This window comes from Thunnus maccoyii, chromosome 6 (assembly GCF_910596095.1).
Source record: "Thunnus maccoyii chromosome 6, fThuMac1.1, whole genome shotgun sequence".
NCBI classification, from domain to species: Eukaryota; Metazoa; Chordata; class Actinopteri; order Scombriformes; family Scombridae; genus Thunnus; species Thunnus maccoyii.
The window spans coordinates 17681379-17699125 of NC_056538.1; the positions used below are offsets into that span (position 1 = coordinate 17681379).

A 17747-nucleotide genomic window follows, 5' to 3' on the forward strand; every position below is an offset into this window, starting at 1 on the left:
TTTCTTTTTTTTTACGTAATATGCTTGCATTTTTCTTACTAATGTAAATTCTGTCATGTACGCTGTGAGAGAGAGGCAGAACTTGAATGCATACAAAAGCTAAGGCAATACTTCCCAAGTAATACACTGCTGATCCCAGCCAAAATCAACTTCCTCCAAATACTGGATATTAGGTCATTTTCACAAAATCTCTCCTGCACCTCTTGACAGAGGGTGGGGGTGGGCACTCCAGAGGGACCCTTCTGTAACCCGCTCCATGTGTTATCAGGACTATAAGACGTCTGCTGTGTTCCTTATCTTTCTAAGCACATAGAGGTAGGCTGAGATTGTATCAGCGGTGCTTACGGAAATTAAACGACAGCTAAACATTGCTAAAGCACCAATGTACTTCAAACTGAAATACAGCAAAGGAAAATACTGTACGGTATCGGAGAGGAGGGCTGTGGTAAATTTCAACAAGGAGGTTTCCAGATATTGTAAGGGTCTAACATTACAATAACATTAATCAGTGCTCTGGCACCATTGTTTGGCAGGCGTTGATGGCTGTTTATACTCTGCCAATCATCACTCTCTAATACAGCAAAGGTGTAGGAGTGGTGGAATCTCTGTAAAGTTCCACCCAATTAGCACGGCTGAAACAGCTGCGAAGCCAGTGTAAACCAACCCTGGCGATAACATGGAGTGATAAGAAAAACTGTTTCTGAAAGACTGTTTCTCTTTAGGCATTGCCCTGCGTCTGTGCAGCTCTCCCTGTGCTGCTAGTGTGTGAACTTAGTGCTTTCTATACATTAACCTACTTTATCCACCCAATAACAATACATTCCGTTTCCTTCCTTTCAGGGCACTTCGTCATTTTTTGCTCCAAGTAATGCAGAGGAATTTTCCATGTTGTAAAAAAAAAGAAATCTTGTTGACTTCTATTACAGTATTACTTTAAAGCTATTACTGTACACTGTGAGAGAACACATGGCAGCGACTACATCTTCAAAATATAAATGATAAAAAAAATCCAATGCACCTGCTAATTATTGTCACATATACTATAAAACATGCCCATACTTAACATCACTTTCCACAAAACATAATAATATAAATGCTACAACTTACCTGGTTTAGGGGGCTTTCCGCCTGGTCCTGTTAGGTGAAAAACAAGTTTAAAAAATGTAAGTTGTGTCATGTTTTCGCCCTGCAATAATAAAGCATTTTTCATGCCTTACATACATAGATGGTCTTGATTTACTGGGTAATCCTGTTTCATTTTGTGTTAATATGAATTTGTATTGTATTGAGTCAAGACATATGTACATGGGTTACAGGCACTGTTTTACATAGTTTTCATTGCGAAATAGACCGCTGCAATTTGTATGTTTGTCTTTCTTTTCAAAAGGCATTCGTGCCTGTTTTCAATTAAAGATATTGAGATGTTGGTGAGAGGCCTGAATATGGGTAATGACAGCAGTTCTTCAAGGCAGCTGTATGCTGACAGACACTGCTAAAACAAAAAAACATCTGCTAGGTTTTTTTATTTTCATACCTGCTCCTAATCCTCCAACGCCATAGCCACCAGGTCCAACGCCTCCTGGAACCAAACCACCTGTGCCCACACCACGTGCTCCAGCTCCATAACCTCCTATTGTCAGGGTCCAACAGAGACAGGTGTTAGGTCTTGTCAACATCGACACCGTTATCATCATCACCCACTATGTTCATGTCATGTCATCATTTCATAATCATCTTTATTTAGGATTGTTGAGAGAAATCTCTCATTTTCAAACCTCAAACTTCATAACATCTTCTGTTAAAGTGGCTTAATGACAGTGACTGGCCCCAAAAACATGATTTACTGCCATAGCAGTATTCCTAGGATTTATTTATTCTAAGGTTATAGCGGTGCGACAAGGAAGTCTCACCATGTGTTTCCCCCAGATCTGACCAAAGTAGTGTTGACAGTCAATCTGTTTTTTTCTTGTTTTTGTTAGCATAAATGTTACACTTTTTGGTGCTCCAACTTCAGTTTGTGCATAGCACTCAGATACAACTTAAAAACATCCAACTAACTGTCTGTCTGACTGCTCTTACTAAAATAATCAAAGACCTCAGACTAAACTCTGATGAAAATAAGGTCTCAAATCTTATCCTCTTAGACCTAAGCGCATCGTTTGATACGATTGACCCTGATATATTAATCAATCGTCTGGAAAAGTGGGTTGGTCCTTCTAACTGTTTGTTAAAGTGATTCAAAACATACATCAAAGGGAGAAAGTTTTATGTCAGTCTTGGAGATCATGTGTCTGAGGAACATGACAACTGCTTTGGGGTTCCACAAGGGAGCTGCCTTGGCCCGTTATTATTCTCACTATACATGCTGCCACTTGGTGACATCATCAGACAGCACAATGTATGTTTCCATAGTTATGCGGATGACACATAACTGTACATCTCTGCTGAACCAAATGATGCTGCAGCTATAAACTCTACTACTAACTGCCTTCTGGCAATAAATAAATGGACGAGCAATAATTTCTTAAAGTTAAATGAGGACAAGACTGAAATCCTACTAGTCAACCCGAAAACTAAATACTGTTAAATAATCTGGGTAAATTAACTCCTTGGATTAAATCTGAGGTTACAAGTCTTGGCGTTATCTTAGATTCAGGTCTAAGCTTCATATTTCATGTATTTTTAGTTTCACGTTATCTATTTTATCTTATTTTTTTATTATCAAGTGTGCTTTTATTTTCTATCTTATGTTACACAGGTGCTGAGGTCAGTATTTGGTAGATTTGAGAAAAAAAAACTGCGGTGTGTGTTTTTTAAACCCTGGAGCACGTCTAAATGCGTGGGAAGATGTTCAGCAGCAAGCTGAAAGAGGCTTATTTCGTTTAATCAAGGCCGGTGATGAGTCTGTGTCCGCTGGGGAAAAGGAGTTTCTGTTTGCTTATTGCTTCAGACACCTAGGCGCCGATTAACAGATTGTGTACACATGGCAAAATACTTTCTGAGTTTTCGCCTAATAAGTCTCAAATTACCACCGCTGAAGTACACATTCTATGTATTTTATTTTCACTTTATTTTATCTTAATTTTTTAATGTTATAAAGTGGGTTTTATATTCCATCTTACGTTATATTAATGTTTTTTTTTTTTTACATGCTTTTATGTTCTTTTATGTCTTTTTCATGTGAGGTCCCCCTGAAGTCATGGGTTTCATACTTCAAGCTAAAAAAAATGGTGCATCCAGAGGACAAAGGTTCAAACTTGCTCAGCAAATGGGAGCTGGGGCCATGCCAGGACACTGCCTATGGTTGGTGAACTGTTGCCAAAGTAGACTGTGCATGCAGAGCTGAGGGTATCTGCTATGAATGTGTGAATGACAAACACCAGATAGAATATCTGTGGCTGTGAAGTAAGAACAATGGAGGCCATGACCATTTGGAAAAAGATAATCGGGGCTCAGAGAAAGCAACACTGCTTTCATGACTGAAAGATTACAATAAGGAAAATAACTATTTACATACGTATATTTTAAAAAAATGTATAATGAGTAAAAGCAAACATTACAGTTATGAAACTTTTCTAGTAAAGTAAATTATTTGAAAGAATGAATGACTTGATTCATCACGAAAACACTTTGGTAACCCTAAACCTAATCCCCCTACCCTAACACCAAACCCTTTTCAACTGCCTCTGAAACTGATTTCTAAATGTTTTACAATATACTTTACTACATAGAAATCTTCATAACAGAAGTTTAGAAGATTCTTGTATCTAAATCACTGAAACAGTAGTGCATGCAACAGCTCATGATGAACCACATGCGATTCTTAAAAGCACATTTTATATATGGGGGGAAAAAAATCATAAATCTAATGTCTTTTCTACTCACCTGCAGCTTTAGCTGGTTTATAGCCCGCAGGGACTCCTCCAGTAGATCCTTGTAAAACAACAATCGTACAGAGAATTGACTTATGGTATGCCTACATGTAGTGATGTAATGGACAGTTTCTTGGCCCAGCAATTCATCGTTACACCAGCTGACTTTCCTCTTACTTTCTCTTGGGACATCAGGCAACCGTGGCATCCTGTGCACTTTGCTGAAATGTGCTTTTGTTCTATTTTTCAAATGTGACCATAAATAAAAGTACTGTATGTATCTATAGCACATACAGTATGTACACATGTATTTGTGTTTGTGCTTGTTTATGTGATAATAGTTGTTAAGATAGTGGCTCACACTTCTATGCTGCTAGTTGTTGTTGAGAAAATACAAAGTGGACAAAGAGACTGCAGCACGATTTCACAGCAGAACTAGAAAAAATCAAACAGCTGATTGTACATGGACATTTGTGCACAATCAGAAAGTTAAAACATTTCTGTGAACAATTATTTATTCAAATTTGTTAGCAGGGAAGGTCTGATAGCTCCACAATGCGGTCGGAAATTACTTAATACTGCTTTTTAACTGAAAACAGATAGACTGGACATAGCGGTTATCAATTCTAGAAAGTTTCATTGCTGTTTGTTTACTGTACTGTGAACACAGTATCACAAGAGGGAAAAAGAAGGGTTCTGCAGAAAACCAAAGAAGCACACTAACTGTGAGTTATTTCGGAGCATTTGAGGCAGTTCAATCATTAATGAAACTGTCAGATGTTTGTATTGATAAAAAAAACCCACTTAACATTGTTTTTACAACTACAAATTTTACATTTCTACACATTTTAGAAGTATTTTTAGTTTTTGTTTAATTTCAGACTCAAATCCGGGTATTTTGAATACTTTTGTTTAGTTTTAGTAAAATTTCTGGTCTACATTAGTATAATTTAACTGAAATATGTCTGCCAAAGACAAACAGACTTTGTTTGTTGTGGCTGTGCTCTGGATTATTTTTGTTTAAACTGTCCAGACAGACATTGGAGGCTTTGTTACCTGGAAAGAATCCAGTTCCCGGTCCAGTGCCTCCTGGTCCTATCCCAGCACCAGGTGGTAAACCTAGAACACACAACAGACAAAGAGGTCATTCTCTTTCACCACACTTGTGACACAACCTATGAATGTGTTCAAACAGTTCTCAGCCATCATTGTTTTTATTTAATTGCAGTGCTTGTAATGACATTTCTAAACAGTGACCCCATTTATCAGACAAACATTCCCAAACACATTCATCATCTGTGACCCAGACAGCAAGTCTGTCCTTAGCATACACATCAGCCTCAGGTCATGGCAGTGATGGGGTGCATGATCAAATGTGAACACAACAGCCAGAGCCAAAGTAAAACCAAAAGAAAAACTTCACAGGCTTAATTAAGAGAAAATTCCAATTGTTTTCCTTTTGATGAGGTATTGCAGTTGGAAACCTTCTTTCAGAAAGCTGCTGCAGCACTGTGGCCCCCCTTAACCCCCAACTACATTCTCTAGCCTCTTTTCTTGCTTGATTTCTGGCTGCAGTCTGGAGTAACTCCTGAGATGGTCGTTCTGGATCCCAGACATGGTGGCCTCATGTGTGCAAAGAACAACAACAGAAACAAAAGAAAAGGAGGAAAAAAATGTCTCCAGTTGTTCTGGGATGACTAACAGCTAAATCCAACTGGATCGGTGAGCTAACGCCAAAATTATAAAGTTATGTTTTTTGAAGAGAAAACTTGGTTTATATAACAAAAAACACAACAAAATGGAGAGAATAGGGCTGCAGGACCACAATGATTGTGTTGAATGTTTTTTACACGTGTTGGGAGGCCAATTCATTTAAACCACATGTCAAAGGCGTTCATGTGTTTATTAGCGTGTGAACACTGCATTTTGTGTTCTCTCCACTGAGTGTGGCCATTACGGGAAGAACATTACAAGATATTACTGTCCGATCTAGTTGAATGAAATTTCATGACACACGCCCTGAAAAAAAGCCAAAAACTAAAACTCTAAGCAGTCTATTACGTATGCCTGTATATTACTCCATGGCACTGAAGAAGGCTTTGACCTTTTCACTAACAAGCTGTGACATATTTAATGGGTTATTGCCACAATAACATCAGTATTCTTTCTATTGTACAGCTGAGGTTAAGAAAATGAGCGCCAATCAATGGAAACCAGTGAGGGGTGAAATACAGAAACATAATGTAAGAATCAACTATTGGATGGGTTGTTAAGATATTATAGGATATATAGGATACTCACTATGTTTAGAATAGAAAGTGTGGTACGACTGGCTCATAAAGAAAATGAACAAATAATTTCTCTCATTCCTTAATTTAAGATGGAAAGTTAAGAAACTCTAAAAGTCTACACTGCAGAATCTGAAAGTATTTGGTTGTTTATCATGAAGTTAGCAAGGACAACATTGTCATATTCAATTAGATACTCAAAAACTTCACTGAAATTGGATTAGACTGAGCTAAAAACTTTTGCCTGTTTTTGTTTAAGAGAGAATTTTTTTTCTCAAGCATAAAGCACTTTGCCAACTAGAGTTCACAGAGGATGGTCATTTACAATGTCGGAGTAATAGCCATATTTTTCTCTCAGCGGGAATGTAAATGGAAACAGTTATGTTGGTGGCCATGTTTTCGGTCAAAAAATGACTCCTTTAATGAACCTAAGGGCAGATGAGATGCAGGATGCCTTTAACCTCATGTTGACTGCGATGATCATGGAGCTGCATGATGGTAGAGACAGATCAGATTTTCTAAGGTTTGTCCTTGTGATACAGAGGACTGATTGAAAAGTTCTTGAAATTCTGCAGGTTCAAATAAAAATTAGAACTAAGTAATAATGTACTGAGGTCTGTATTTGATTATCACACACCTAATTCAAGTCTGAATGTGTGTGTGCTTGCATCTGTGTTCAATCTATGTCTGTCAGTGCTATTGCCTCCATTGCAGAGATCTCAGGTGCAGGCACCACACGAAGAGGGTGGAGGGATTGTTCTCAATTCTGCTCCTTCATTTCACAATCAAAAGGAGGATTTCCTGTCTCGGCATTGCAAGTGAGGAAAGGGGGAGTGTGTGTCTGCTCCAGTTTTCCTATGCTCGGGATCCCATCCTGCTACTGTACCACTTTTACAGAGTGCATTAGGTTCACTGAAACCGCACACCCAAATAAGGCACGCACTGACCTCTGCCAAGTGACCTGACCCACCTCAATAAATATGAAGATTTCTTCATGATTGTCCTAATTATCGTCATCATCATCATCATGCGTTTGCATTCCTAGTGATCTCAGCCAGGTCATGGGAATGTGCTGGAATGTATGTGAAGGACAAGATTGACTTGTAGAGCACAAGGGATTAGATGAAGCAGAATTTATTTGACTTGACATGAGTGTTTGGGATATGATTAATGTTGGTGAATATAAAACCCTGGGAAAGAAGATTTGAACGTTTATTACCATGTAGTGATTTTTAATATTGATCTTAAGTTGCTGAAACAATTATTCAGGGAGAAGAAGAAAAAGGTAAGACTGACAAATACAGCCTTAGATGTACAAATCTAACAAACTAGAGGATGACAAGTTAGAGGTCATTACTTAAACCTATATTATTCTACTGAACAAAGCAAGAATTTTACAACTTGCTATGATGGATAATGTGACAAAGGGAAGACAGAGAAGAAACATGGCTCCAGTAAGTAAATGTAATTACTGTAGAGGATGATGGACTAAGCATTTTCTGTTGTGGTTTGCTTTTGTGCTCGCATAGATAAACCTTCAATTGTCTCGTGTCCTTGTGTCTAGGAGGACTTGTCAACAACTCCTCCAAGTTAAACCGCAAAATACATTGTTGGTCCAGGCACAGCAGAACAGCGCATAGAGGCATTTTCTGAGCTGACGCCTCTATTGGCAGGACATCATCATTTGTCTGTGCCAAAATTCTTACAAATCCCAGTTGATAAATTAATAAATTTTATGATATAACAATGTTGTGGTAAAGGTTTAGTTAAGTTTAGGCACAAAAACAACTTAGTTAGGTTTATGGAAATATCATGATTTGGGTTAAAAAAAGTACCTCATTAAGATTAGGCAAACATCACAGTTTAGGTGAAATAAGGTTAAGGTTAAAGGCCTTCGTTGTCATGGTTACAATAATAATGACATTAAGGTTAGGGGATGATTGTAGTGATGTTTAAAATAAACAATGTTGACTCGTGGTTGGGAACAGGAAATGAACAGCGGTCCAGTGTTTTGTTGATTCATCTGTCCACCCCGACCTCGTCCCAACATGGACTTTGTCACCCTACAATGACGTAACCTGATTTCCTCCTTTGCTCCTGTCATAATAACAACCGCTAGAGGACTGTCGTTTTTCTCTTGGGGGGGACAATCTCCTTGTGCTAACTCTTTAGGCTAGAGAGTTCAGAGTTGTTCTGAGTGGATTAAGAGGGTGATAGTGTAGACGCACTTGCAAGATTCCTGACAATGATTTAAATTTATCTTCACTCCACTTTGGATTTGAATGAGGTCCAACCATGAGACTCATATTATATGGTGTGTCAGCTATGAATGCAGCCAGTCATTAGCTGTGGGGAAATAAGTCAAACAGATATGTAAGATACTGCGCATGGTCCAGGAGTGTGATGCTGGCACTTCTGTGAAGTTTCCATGTCAATCACGAGGTGAGGAACAAGTGCTGGGACTTGAATATATGATTTTCCAGACATATTTAAATTCTAAATCATTTTTTTTCATTCTTCCCTGTTTTTTTCCCAATCCCATCCCAACCACACACATATCCAAACCAACCAGGAGGAGTTGCTACTGCATCGACAATGACATGATGATTCACCTCCTTCACCTAGACTGCTCACCATGAGGCCAGAGGATGGACCCCATCCTTAGCTCATCTCTTACAGGCAGTATGATAAAGTAAAAAACCTGACTTCTAACATCACCTCAGCGGTTGACTTTGCACAAATAAAGTAAGAAAAATCTACTTGTATTCAGTCTGAAGTGACTTTGAGGATGATTGCTGACATGCATGTAGGCATCCTCTGTCTAAAGGGTCCACATGTATGGAGCTGGTAGACAAATTTTATCGTTTCCACTTGGGTTGACCAAATTCCAGCCCAAAAGGGACACATGTGGAGCCAACAGGGACATAGTGGCTGGGTAACACACATTTTAATTTGTATTTTGGACTGTATGATACTCAGCCAAACATGAGCCCTGAAATTCTTCGTATGGTTACCAACAATAGGGTTTTAAAATACCATAGAAGTATTTTAGAGTGAACTTTTCCTTTAGTAGGAAAACTAATATCATCACTTGACACTTTCACATTGTTATTAATTGACAAGGCAGCACAATAACTTTTCATAATTTGAAATTCTGACTCCAGAGGGTTGCACATTTGTATTCATACAACACAAAGAGAACAATTTGTGAAAAACTGAAAGGCTTAGATTAAATCATTTTCATACACAACATATGTGTATGAGTGTTTTGGTTTCTCAGATTCTTGTTTTGAATTTCGATAAAATGACGTAGTCCACCAGACACAAGCAAACAGGTGGAAAGGACTGTATCCAGCGCCCTGTATGTTTAGTTTTGCATCATGTCATGTTTTGAGAGTCGGCCTGGAAAATAGGAAGTGACATGTTTATCAGCTGTTTAGCTGGCAAGATATTTTATTTGATATTTTTGCCTAAGCATCAACAGTGGTGATAAAAAAATGTGGTGATGAAAAAATATGTGTGATTCATGAATTTATCTAAAGTCAGTCTATGTGGAAAAGCTAGCCTGGCTTAAAACATTTAATTTTATGGGGGATACGGGTTATTGGGTCCACAAATCATGACTGAATAGCAGAAAAGTTAGGAAATTGTAAGTCAGATCCCTTTTTGTTATTGAATCAAACCAAAGCCGATGACGGGTTTTTCCGTTGTACCTCCCATGTTAATGACAGTTTTTACAGCTCTTTGTAACTTAAAAGAGTTTCGTTTTACTTCACTTACAACAAGCTAGTGAGTAATGTGACATTTCCATGACCCTGTGCTGTGGTCGTTTAATAATTGGTTTTTCAATAAATAATTAAATGACTGTGAGTTGATGTAACTATTTGCTTGTACTTAGGCACACAAAACAAACTGATGTGAGTACATCCACATCACTCACACATTCAACCTCAGAAAAGATGATTACGGCATTCCCCGTCCATTATTAAACTTCCAGGACCATTAACATTCTTGATCACAATGATGCGCTCAACAAGGCTCGGGAAGTTCTGAGGAAAAGCATTCTGTAATGTGTTTACACCACTTCAACCACCTGACATTTACAGTCTTCTACACCACTATTTCCATCATTCTTGATAAAGTAAAAAAAGTTTGGAAAACTAACAACTGTTTGCTGTGTTCAGACATATCCAAAACCACTGTCCCACAAGAAGAGGTTTGGTTCTCTCTTTAAGGAAAGCTCTCATACTGCAACCCAGAGCAACAGTGCAGTGAAGCAAACACTGTGGTTCCTGGCACCCTTACATCATTATCAGACATGTGACAGCTGGCCTATCGGTCACCCCTTGCACTGTCTATTTTCCACAGCATGTTGAAAGGGGACAGGGGAAAGTGTGTGGCGCATCAAACAAAGTAAGAATCAAAATGAGTACATCCATCTTATCACTACACTGTAACCTGACTCTACATTCCCTTTTTACTCTTGCCCAACCTTGTTTCAGTGACACTTCTCTGAAAGAGAGCATCTGTGAAATGTATGCACTGGCAGACAAACACACAGCCCACATATGGCAATATTTTAATGACTTAGAAGACCTGATTCTAATCTTGTCATTGTTCAATTGCTTGCCTTTGGGTGACTTGGATGAAACCTTCCTACTGGAAACTGACAGGGGATCGTTACAGGATTTGAAACTGAAAAGTGTGTCTGTAACAGCAGTGGAGTTGAACATGACGAAAGAATAAACCATGGTTGAAGATTACCATCAACCATGTGGAATCACTACAAAGAAGTGGAACAAACAGTTCCCATTATGACTCCATTCCAGACACTGATTTATGAGATTGTATCACAGTAAAACTGACACTGTTACGGGTGCAACGTTAAAAAGGACCATATATTTACTATTTACTGTTTATATCGTTTACACTTTTTCCATGTGCCTTGTGTTTCTTGCGCTTCCTGATCGAACATTTATCATATGTGGAATGTCAGACTAAATACAATGCGCTGCCTCTTTTTTTCTCTATGTTCAGCAGCTATGTTCAACCAAAATATATATGAAATGTATTGATGCAACATGACTAAATTGCCTAGACTTCTGAAATATTTAGTGTAGACATAAAGCATGTTTTTGCTTGCAAAACTATTCAATTGCACAACTGAAATGAACTCCCTGAAATATAGTGGATTGGTATCTGAGTTGTGAGAAAGAGTATGACTGAGTGAGGAATCATCTGTTCATATTTATGAAGAAGGTATTGACATTTCCAATTTACTTTTATCCTGGCAAGGCCAAGAGCTGTTTACATAGTTGAAAGGGAAAAGCATGAAATCTGTAATTTATGTGAATGAGAACAAAATCCCAACAATCAGTCCAGTTTAGTCCAGTGTGCAGACATTTTGTCAAGTGTTTGCAGGAACCTGACATGTTGTCCAGTAGTTGTGCTTTTACAACCCAATGTTTGGTTTAGACCAACTCATTGATGCCAAAGGCCTAAAGGTGCCATGTTTACCCCCCTCCCGTAATAAAGTAAACTGAAACTAATACAACACAGAATACAATGTTTTCATGCCAAAGGATTTTGATTAAATTGGCGCAATGTGTTTAATCAGAACTTCATTTTTATTACCATCTTTTCTCATCAGTTTATCGTCAGTTATGGTTTTTACTATAAAAATATTTTTATACTAATGTTGCACTCATGTTGTCATGTTGTGTGTAAACCAAGAAGAGCTTCAGACATCAGCATCATCGTCAGATGAAAACATTCCTGACAGGAGCCATTCAGATCGCAAGCATGCAATCAGACTGCTCCAAAAGCTCGCAGCCTGGTGAGAGCTGCTTGCAGAGTGGCTGGGATGAATCATCGGCGTTAATGTGCTTCTTTGTTGAAGACTTGGCAATGGTTGATCGCAGACCAAACATCTGACTGGGAGATGCTAAGACTGATATTTATCCACAACCAAGAATTAGGGGCTTAACAAATTATTAAGTACTATGTTTTTAGCAATGGTGAGAACTTGCTACTATGTGAATACCCTCACAATAACATGCAGTACATATGTAAAACTCATGGCTTCATGAGCAACCTGTAGGTATTTGTATCATAAGCAAGTTGGATTGTTAATCATGTTAGCTTTCCATTTATAAAGAAATCGCATTCTATTAAACAGTCCATCAATTTTAAAAAGGTAAGACTACCAATTTTAAAAAATAATGTGTGTTATAACCTAGACAGTTCAGTCCTTTCAAATTATGTGTCAATTAAAACAACTCATCCATCCCTAACCTCTGGTCCTACAACAGTCTTAACAGTAGTTTCAGTGAAATGGTGATAGGAAAACCTGTTGGCCAAAATGTTAGTAATCCCTTCTGGCTCGGGGTTTTGATGCAGCAAGTGACTTCCCAGCCAGGCAACATGCTTTGATGTAAAACTGCAAACCGTGGATAGAATTGTCCAATCTCCCAACACTTTCCTAGGATGTGTTCCAGAGTAAGACATGAATACAGTAGAATAACAGGTCTTTCACAATAGCGAACCCTGCTCGCTCAGTGCTTGTAACTAAGGCTCAGACCCAAATGAGTACTGAATGAGGTCACCTCACTGCAAATCACACCAAACCACTCAACATCAACAAATTAAAATGCCTTTGTGGGTCCAGCATGAAAGAAGCTGAAAAAAATAAGAAAAACCTCACTGAAGAAAAACCTCTGTCTTCCTCAGACGGTATTTCATATGGTCTATTTCTTTAATTGCAGTGTAGAGTTGTTAAGCACTGGGACGCCAATGTGTCACATTAATCCAATATGCTGTGGCTGGCATTCAACCTTGTCAAAAGAGAGATAAGTGCCAGAGAGGTGTTCACAACACACGCTACCAATAAAGCCTCAAGCACCACTTGTTTAAGGAATCAAGACAATCACTTTGGTTATCTACCAGCAATGCCTGGGGTAATTCTGCAATTCATCACTAGTGTTTTGTGACAGCCAATGCATGCCATCCAATCTACACTGATTTCATTTAAGTTCACCTACAGCCAGGGGATTGTCACTGATTAATGTATTAAATTCCTCTTAGTCTCAAGGCTGAATGTGGCCAATGCCAAATGAGGCAAACTGGCTTCCAGCAGTACTAAAGAAAACATCACACAAATTCTTTCGAGACTGTGAAGGAACAGAGCAACTATTTTCCCCTTTTCATCTCCCACTCAGCCTCTGCTCATCAGAATTGTGTTATTAACTGCGTCCATCACAAAAACAAACTAATGTCCACTAGTTGGTTGTTTAAGTTGTCTGGATTAATACAACATACATCAAGGTAAGAAGAAGAAGGTTGGGACTCTTGATACAGTCTCTGCGATTAAAATTTTAAATTAATTTTACAAAACGCTTCGTGTCATTTCATTACAAATTTGCAAGCACACTGTAAGCGGTTCACTTCCATTTATTAGGGCAGTGAAGCTTGATTAAATTCCTTAGTTGAGGTTTTATTCAAATAATTTTATCAACAGTCTCGGCCTGGATTTAATTCATGTAGTTATCTCATATAGCAATAAAAAAAACAGAGGTTACTGAGCCAAAGCTGCATCAACATATTTATTTTGTTAGAATAACATCCACTGTATCCACAAGACAGATGGTGTTTGTTTGTAGAATCTAAAGAAAGTCTGCCTCCTTCATCGTACTAAGGGAAACCAACAAACATACTACAGTATTTGCACATGGTTAAATAAGATGACAGGGGGTATATTTATTAACAAACTCCTTCCCAGATGTTTCCTCTAGAACCATAACTCATTTACACTTATTGATGGAAAACATTCAGCCAGGCCTTGCACTCCATCATAATTCAAGTGTTTAATTTCGCATGCATAAGAGGCATTTTCTCTGCAGAGGCATTAAATGAGCGGTCTGGGTGTTAATGAGGTTTATGTTACGCACAGATAATTGACCCGTGGACCAAGTGGCGTCTTTTATTTTTCAAGTTTGCGTGCACAGACACATGGAGCTGATTTAAGCACCACAGAAATGTTATGGATGGATTCAACACTCACTTGAGATCAAAGTTGTGCTCCAAAGCCAATATTGATATTTGTTGGCTCCTTTACCTGCTATATATTTTGCCCGAATGCACCTTGAAATCACTCAACTGAAATGTGCCTGGCACAGAGAAGAAAGGATAAATGTGCTATGAGACAGAGACAGAAGAAGAGCAAATACATTTTTTGAGGATACCTGACAAAGACATCCTTTGTAGACTTTGTAGACATCACCAAATTAGAGACGGCCAACGAACAGCTAGGAAAAGTGAGACTTAATATGGACAAAATATTTCTAATCTAATAATCTAACCATAATGCACCTGAAAGACCACGTGGACACTGGAAGATAAGGAACATAAACAGCTGTGACTTTTAAGAAAATAAATACAACAGAAAATGGACTCTAGCATACCCAGACCCAGATGCTAAACATGTTTTCCAGTTGGGGGCTGAATATCTCAGAGAATCTCAGCCAAACTCAAACTGCACTTGAAACGAACCCCTTAAATCTGCATGTTGCTGCTTCGTGGATTTTGGGTAGCCTGGTTAACTTCAAGAAAAGACCAAAAGCTGTCAATGTGACACTCACCATCTGGTAGTTGATCAGGGGTACATTTAAACTATGTGGTTTTGCTGAGTGTAAAGAGGGACCCGCTGGAACCTTCTTTTCCTGACATGATATAGGATGGATCCTAAGCTTTACACACAACCTATATACACTGTCTTGAGCCATTTAAACATACACAATGTATGCATAAGTGTGAGTAGGATGCAGCTTAATTGTCTAATGCTGAAAAATACATGAATATATACATGAAAAGATATTATAGAGGACTACATATAATGAATGGTTAGTTTATCATTTAAAATTAGATTTAAATTTTGCACACACTAAAATTATGGCAGAATATGGCAGAACTAATATAAAGTTATGATGCAGAGTTGTCTCTTACTGTTAAATCCAACAATTTAAAGCCTGTGGACACAAATACCTAGTTAAGCCCCAGATAATGCTGAACATAATCTCCAATTTATTAGCAATACACATGTAAATATGGTGCTAAGAATAACTCCCTCTCTATTTATGATAGTGTCCTTCAACAGTGGTGTGTTGGAACATAACTGTGGTGTGTAGTAGATAAGCCAGACTAAACACTCTTTCACTTTCATGACTGCAGCATGTGAGCTTTATATTACCAGTATATTTAAATCAGCAACCAAAGCAAAAATACATAGCAATGTAATTGCATCTTTTTTAAGTTATAGTTGGGTAAAGAAACAAAACTATCAAAGTTAACACAAAACATGTTACTTTTATTTCATAAAAAAAATGACAGTAAGCTATACTGAAACCAATAAATCATATGCTTACAATGTTATATAAAAAGTTTTTGCTTAAGAATAAGTTAAGGTACTACTTGATATCTTATATCTGCATCAGCAAAACTTTAATCACTTAAGATGTTATGATGTTTTATATCTCAGAAGGACAAAGAGGCACAAACAAAAAAATTGCACCTGTTCTTAGTCTGTGATTGATGCAGCGAAGATCATGGCTCAGTTCACCTGTGGTACACACTTACCTCCTTGAAGAGAGGGCTGAATCAGTGCTATGAGGAAGAGTCCACAGAAGAGCAACAGAATGTTTCTGTTAGCCATCTCGCTCCAAAATGCACCACCCCTCTCCCGATCAGCTGGTTTTATTCTCTTCTAGCTAATTACCACTAACTCGAAGTCTTAGAGAGTGAGGAAAAAAGGTGAAAAAAGGGAAAAGATATGGGACTTGACGTAATTAAGAGAGGGCAAAGACTCTGGTTCAATGGATAACTTTGCTTTTTTTCCTCCTCTATGTCTGGTGTTGCTGTTTTTATTCTGGTCACTCCTGCCAACAGCACAGACGCTGCTGCCAGCAAGGAAAGGGGGAGAGAGGGAAAGAGACACACTCAGAGGGAGAGAGAGAGAGAGACAACCCCCCCCCCCCCCTCAGCCAGAAAGAATTGAACTGTCTGCCAAGCATTTGCATGGATACGGAGCATACTTATCTGTAAGAGTAAGGAAAGAGACTGAGGAAGAGCAAACTACATACCCAGATAATTACTACAGCTCTAATTTTCAGCTGGTTGGTTTTAACACTATTTCTTGTTGTTTTACTGCAGTAATTGATCATGAAAACTTTGAGATAGAGGGAATGAAACACAGGGAATGTCCACAAAATATCAGCGCAAGACATTACAAAGTTATTGGCTGCATGAATATGCTGGAAATAGCAGTGCATTGTGCCTGGCAGTCCAAGACTGAAAACCAGTCAAATAGGTTCTAGCGAAGAAATGAGAAAACTGTCGACATCACACAGAGATGACAGAAAGCAAAGAAGCCAAGAAACACCAGCCTGCTAGTCTAGGCAGTCTCTCAAAGCCAGTTCATCAAGATCATTGTCATTGTGAGTCTCATAACAGGGATCAGAAGGAAGCAAAGACCAACATCTGTCAATTCTAAACTTTAGAGGATGTAGGTGACTGACTTTTCTGAGCAGGAGCCAACAGACCTGATCCCTGAACAATCAATCTTTGAACTATATGAGTTTTTCACAACCTAGTGCATGTGCTTTTAAGACTGGCTGCAGAACAGAGATAAATAAACCCTGCTTATGGCTTAAATATTTCTTTTATGGTTCTCCAAAGTCAGAGAAAATATTGTGGCAAGATTCTGCTCTTTCCTGATAATACGTCTGTATCAGTGTTCACTTATATCACAACCACAGGCTATTAGACCTTTATTTCTTTATGAGTAAACATTTTTGGCAAAGCATTCAAATTTTGACAGCTGCCCTTTGATACATTGATGAAAAAATGGATTGGGGAGAAGAAGCTACTGTCTCCTCTTCATTTACCAAATATAATATCAACAAATCATTTTAAAACAACTTTGTAAACTCCTGACTGATTAACTGTTTCACAGATCTTGTGTCGAAAGGAGATTAGCACCAGAGCTTTATCACTAACAGGACACATCCTCTCCAGACAGATTCAGCTTGGCTCAAAATGTCCAGCCATTACTTAAGAAACACCTTATTGCTGACAAGGCTGTCATTGTCCATCTTTTTATTCTGTCCTGGGATACATTTTTGAGATTTTAAGTAGAAGAGATTGAGCAGAGGTACTTTTTATTGGCAAAAGCTGCAGCCAAAGTCATTACTCTCTCAGATACAAACCTGACAGACCCGGCGGTTGTATGCATGCTAATGGGTTCTGCTTTCCAAGACACACAGTATTCTTCATAGTAGTGACGTCCACCATTAATGTTCATATTCCCTCATGCTGATTTCTTTCAAGTTAGATCAAGCATACTAACAATATCAGCTGTTCAGACTGAATGCAAAGCACATTCTTACTTGAATTATGAAGTAGACTCATTCATCTCCACATAAGCTTGAATTTTTCACTCCAGTAGAAACAATTTCCATTTGAGCTGATTCATCTTCACCTCAACTAATGTGTTTTACATTGACTTATATTTGCCATGCATCCAATTTTCTCTTTA

General features: G+C 38.3%; 1 protein-coding gene across 25 annotated transcripts in view; it reads right to left on the minus strand.

Moving 5' to 3' along the window:
• The window catches only part of elna (elastin a), a 91051-nt gene that overhangs the window by 35637 nt on the left and 37667 nt on the right, over positions 1-17747 (minus strand). For 19 of the 25 annotated variants that reach the window (XR_006096474.1, XM_042413581.1, XM_042413604.1 and 16 more), the window contains exons 1-5: positions 15791-16111; positions 4929-4991; positions 3886-3933; positions 1535-1630; positions 1108-1134 (exon numbers count right to left, since the gene is read on the minus strand). Coding sequence is in view for 24 of the 25 variants with exons in the window: in XM_042413581.1 (XP_042269515.1) it covers positions 1108-1134; positions 1535-1630; positions 3886-3933; positions 4929-4991; positions 15791-15866 (310 nt within the window). In the remaining variant the exon portion in view is untranslated. Of the gene's footprint in view, positions 1-1107; positions 1135-1534; positions 1631-3885; positions 3934-4928; positions 4992-15790; positions 16112-17747 lie in introns of those variants that run through there. The other 6 variants (XM_042413587.1, XM_042413586.1, XM_042413588.1 and 3 more) reach the window with 3 other exon arrangements.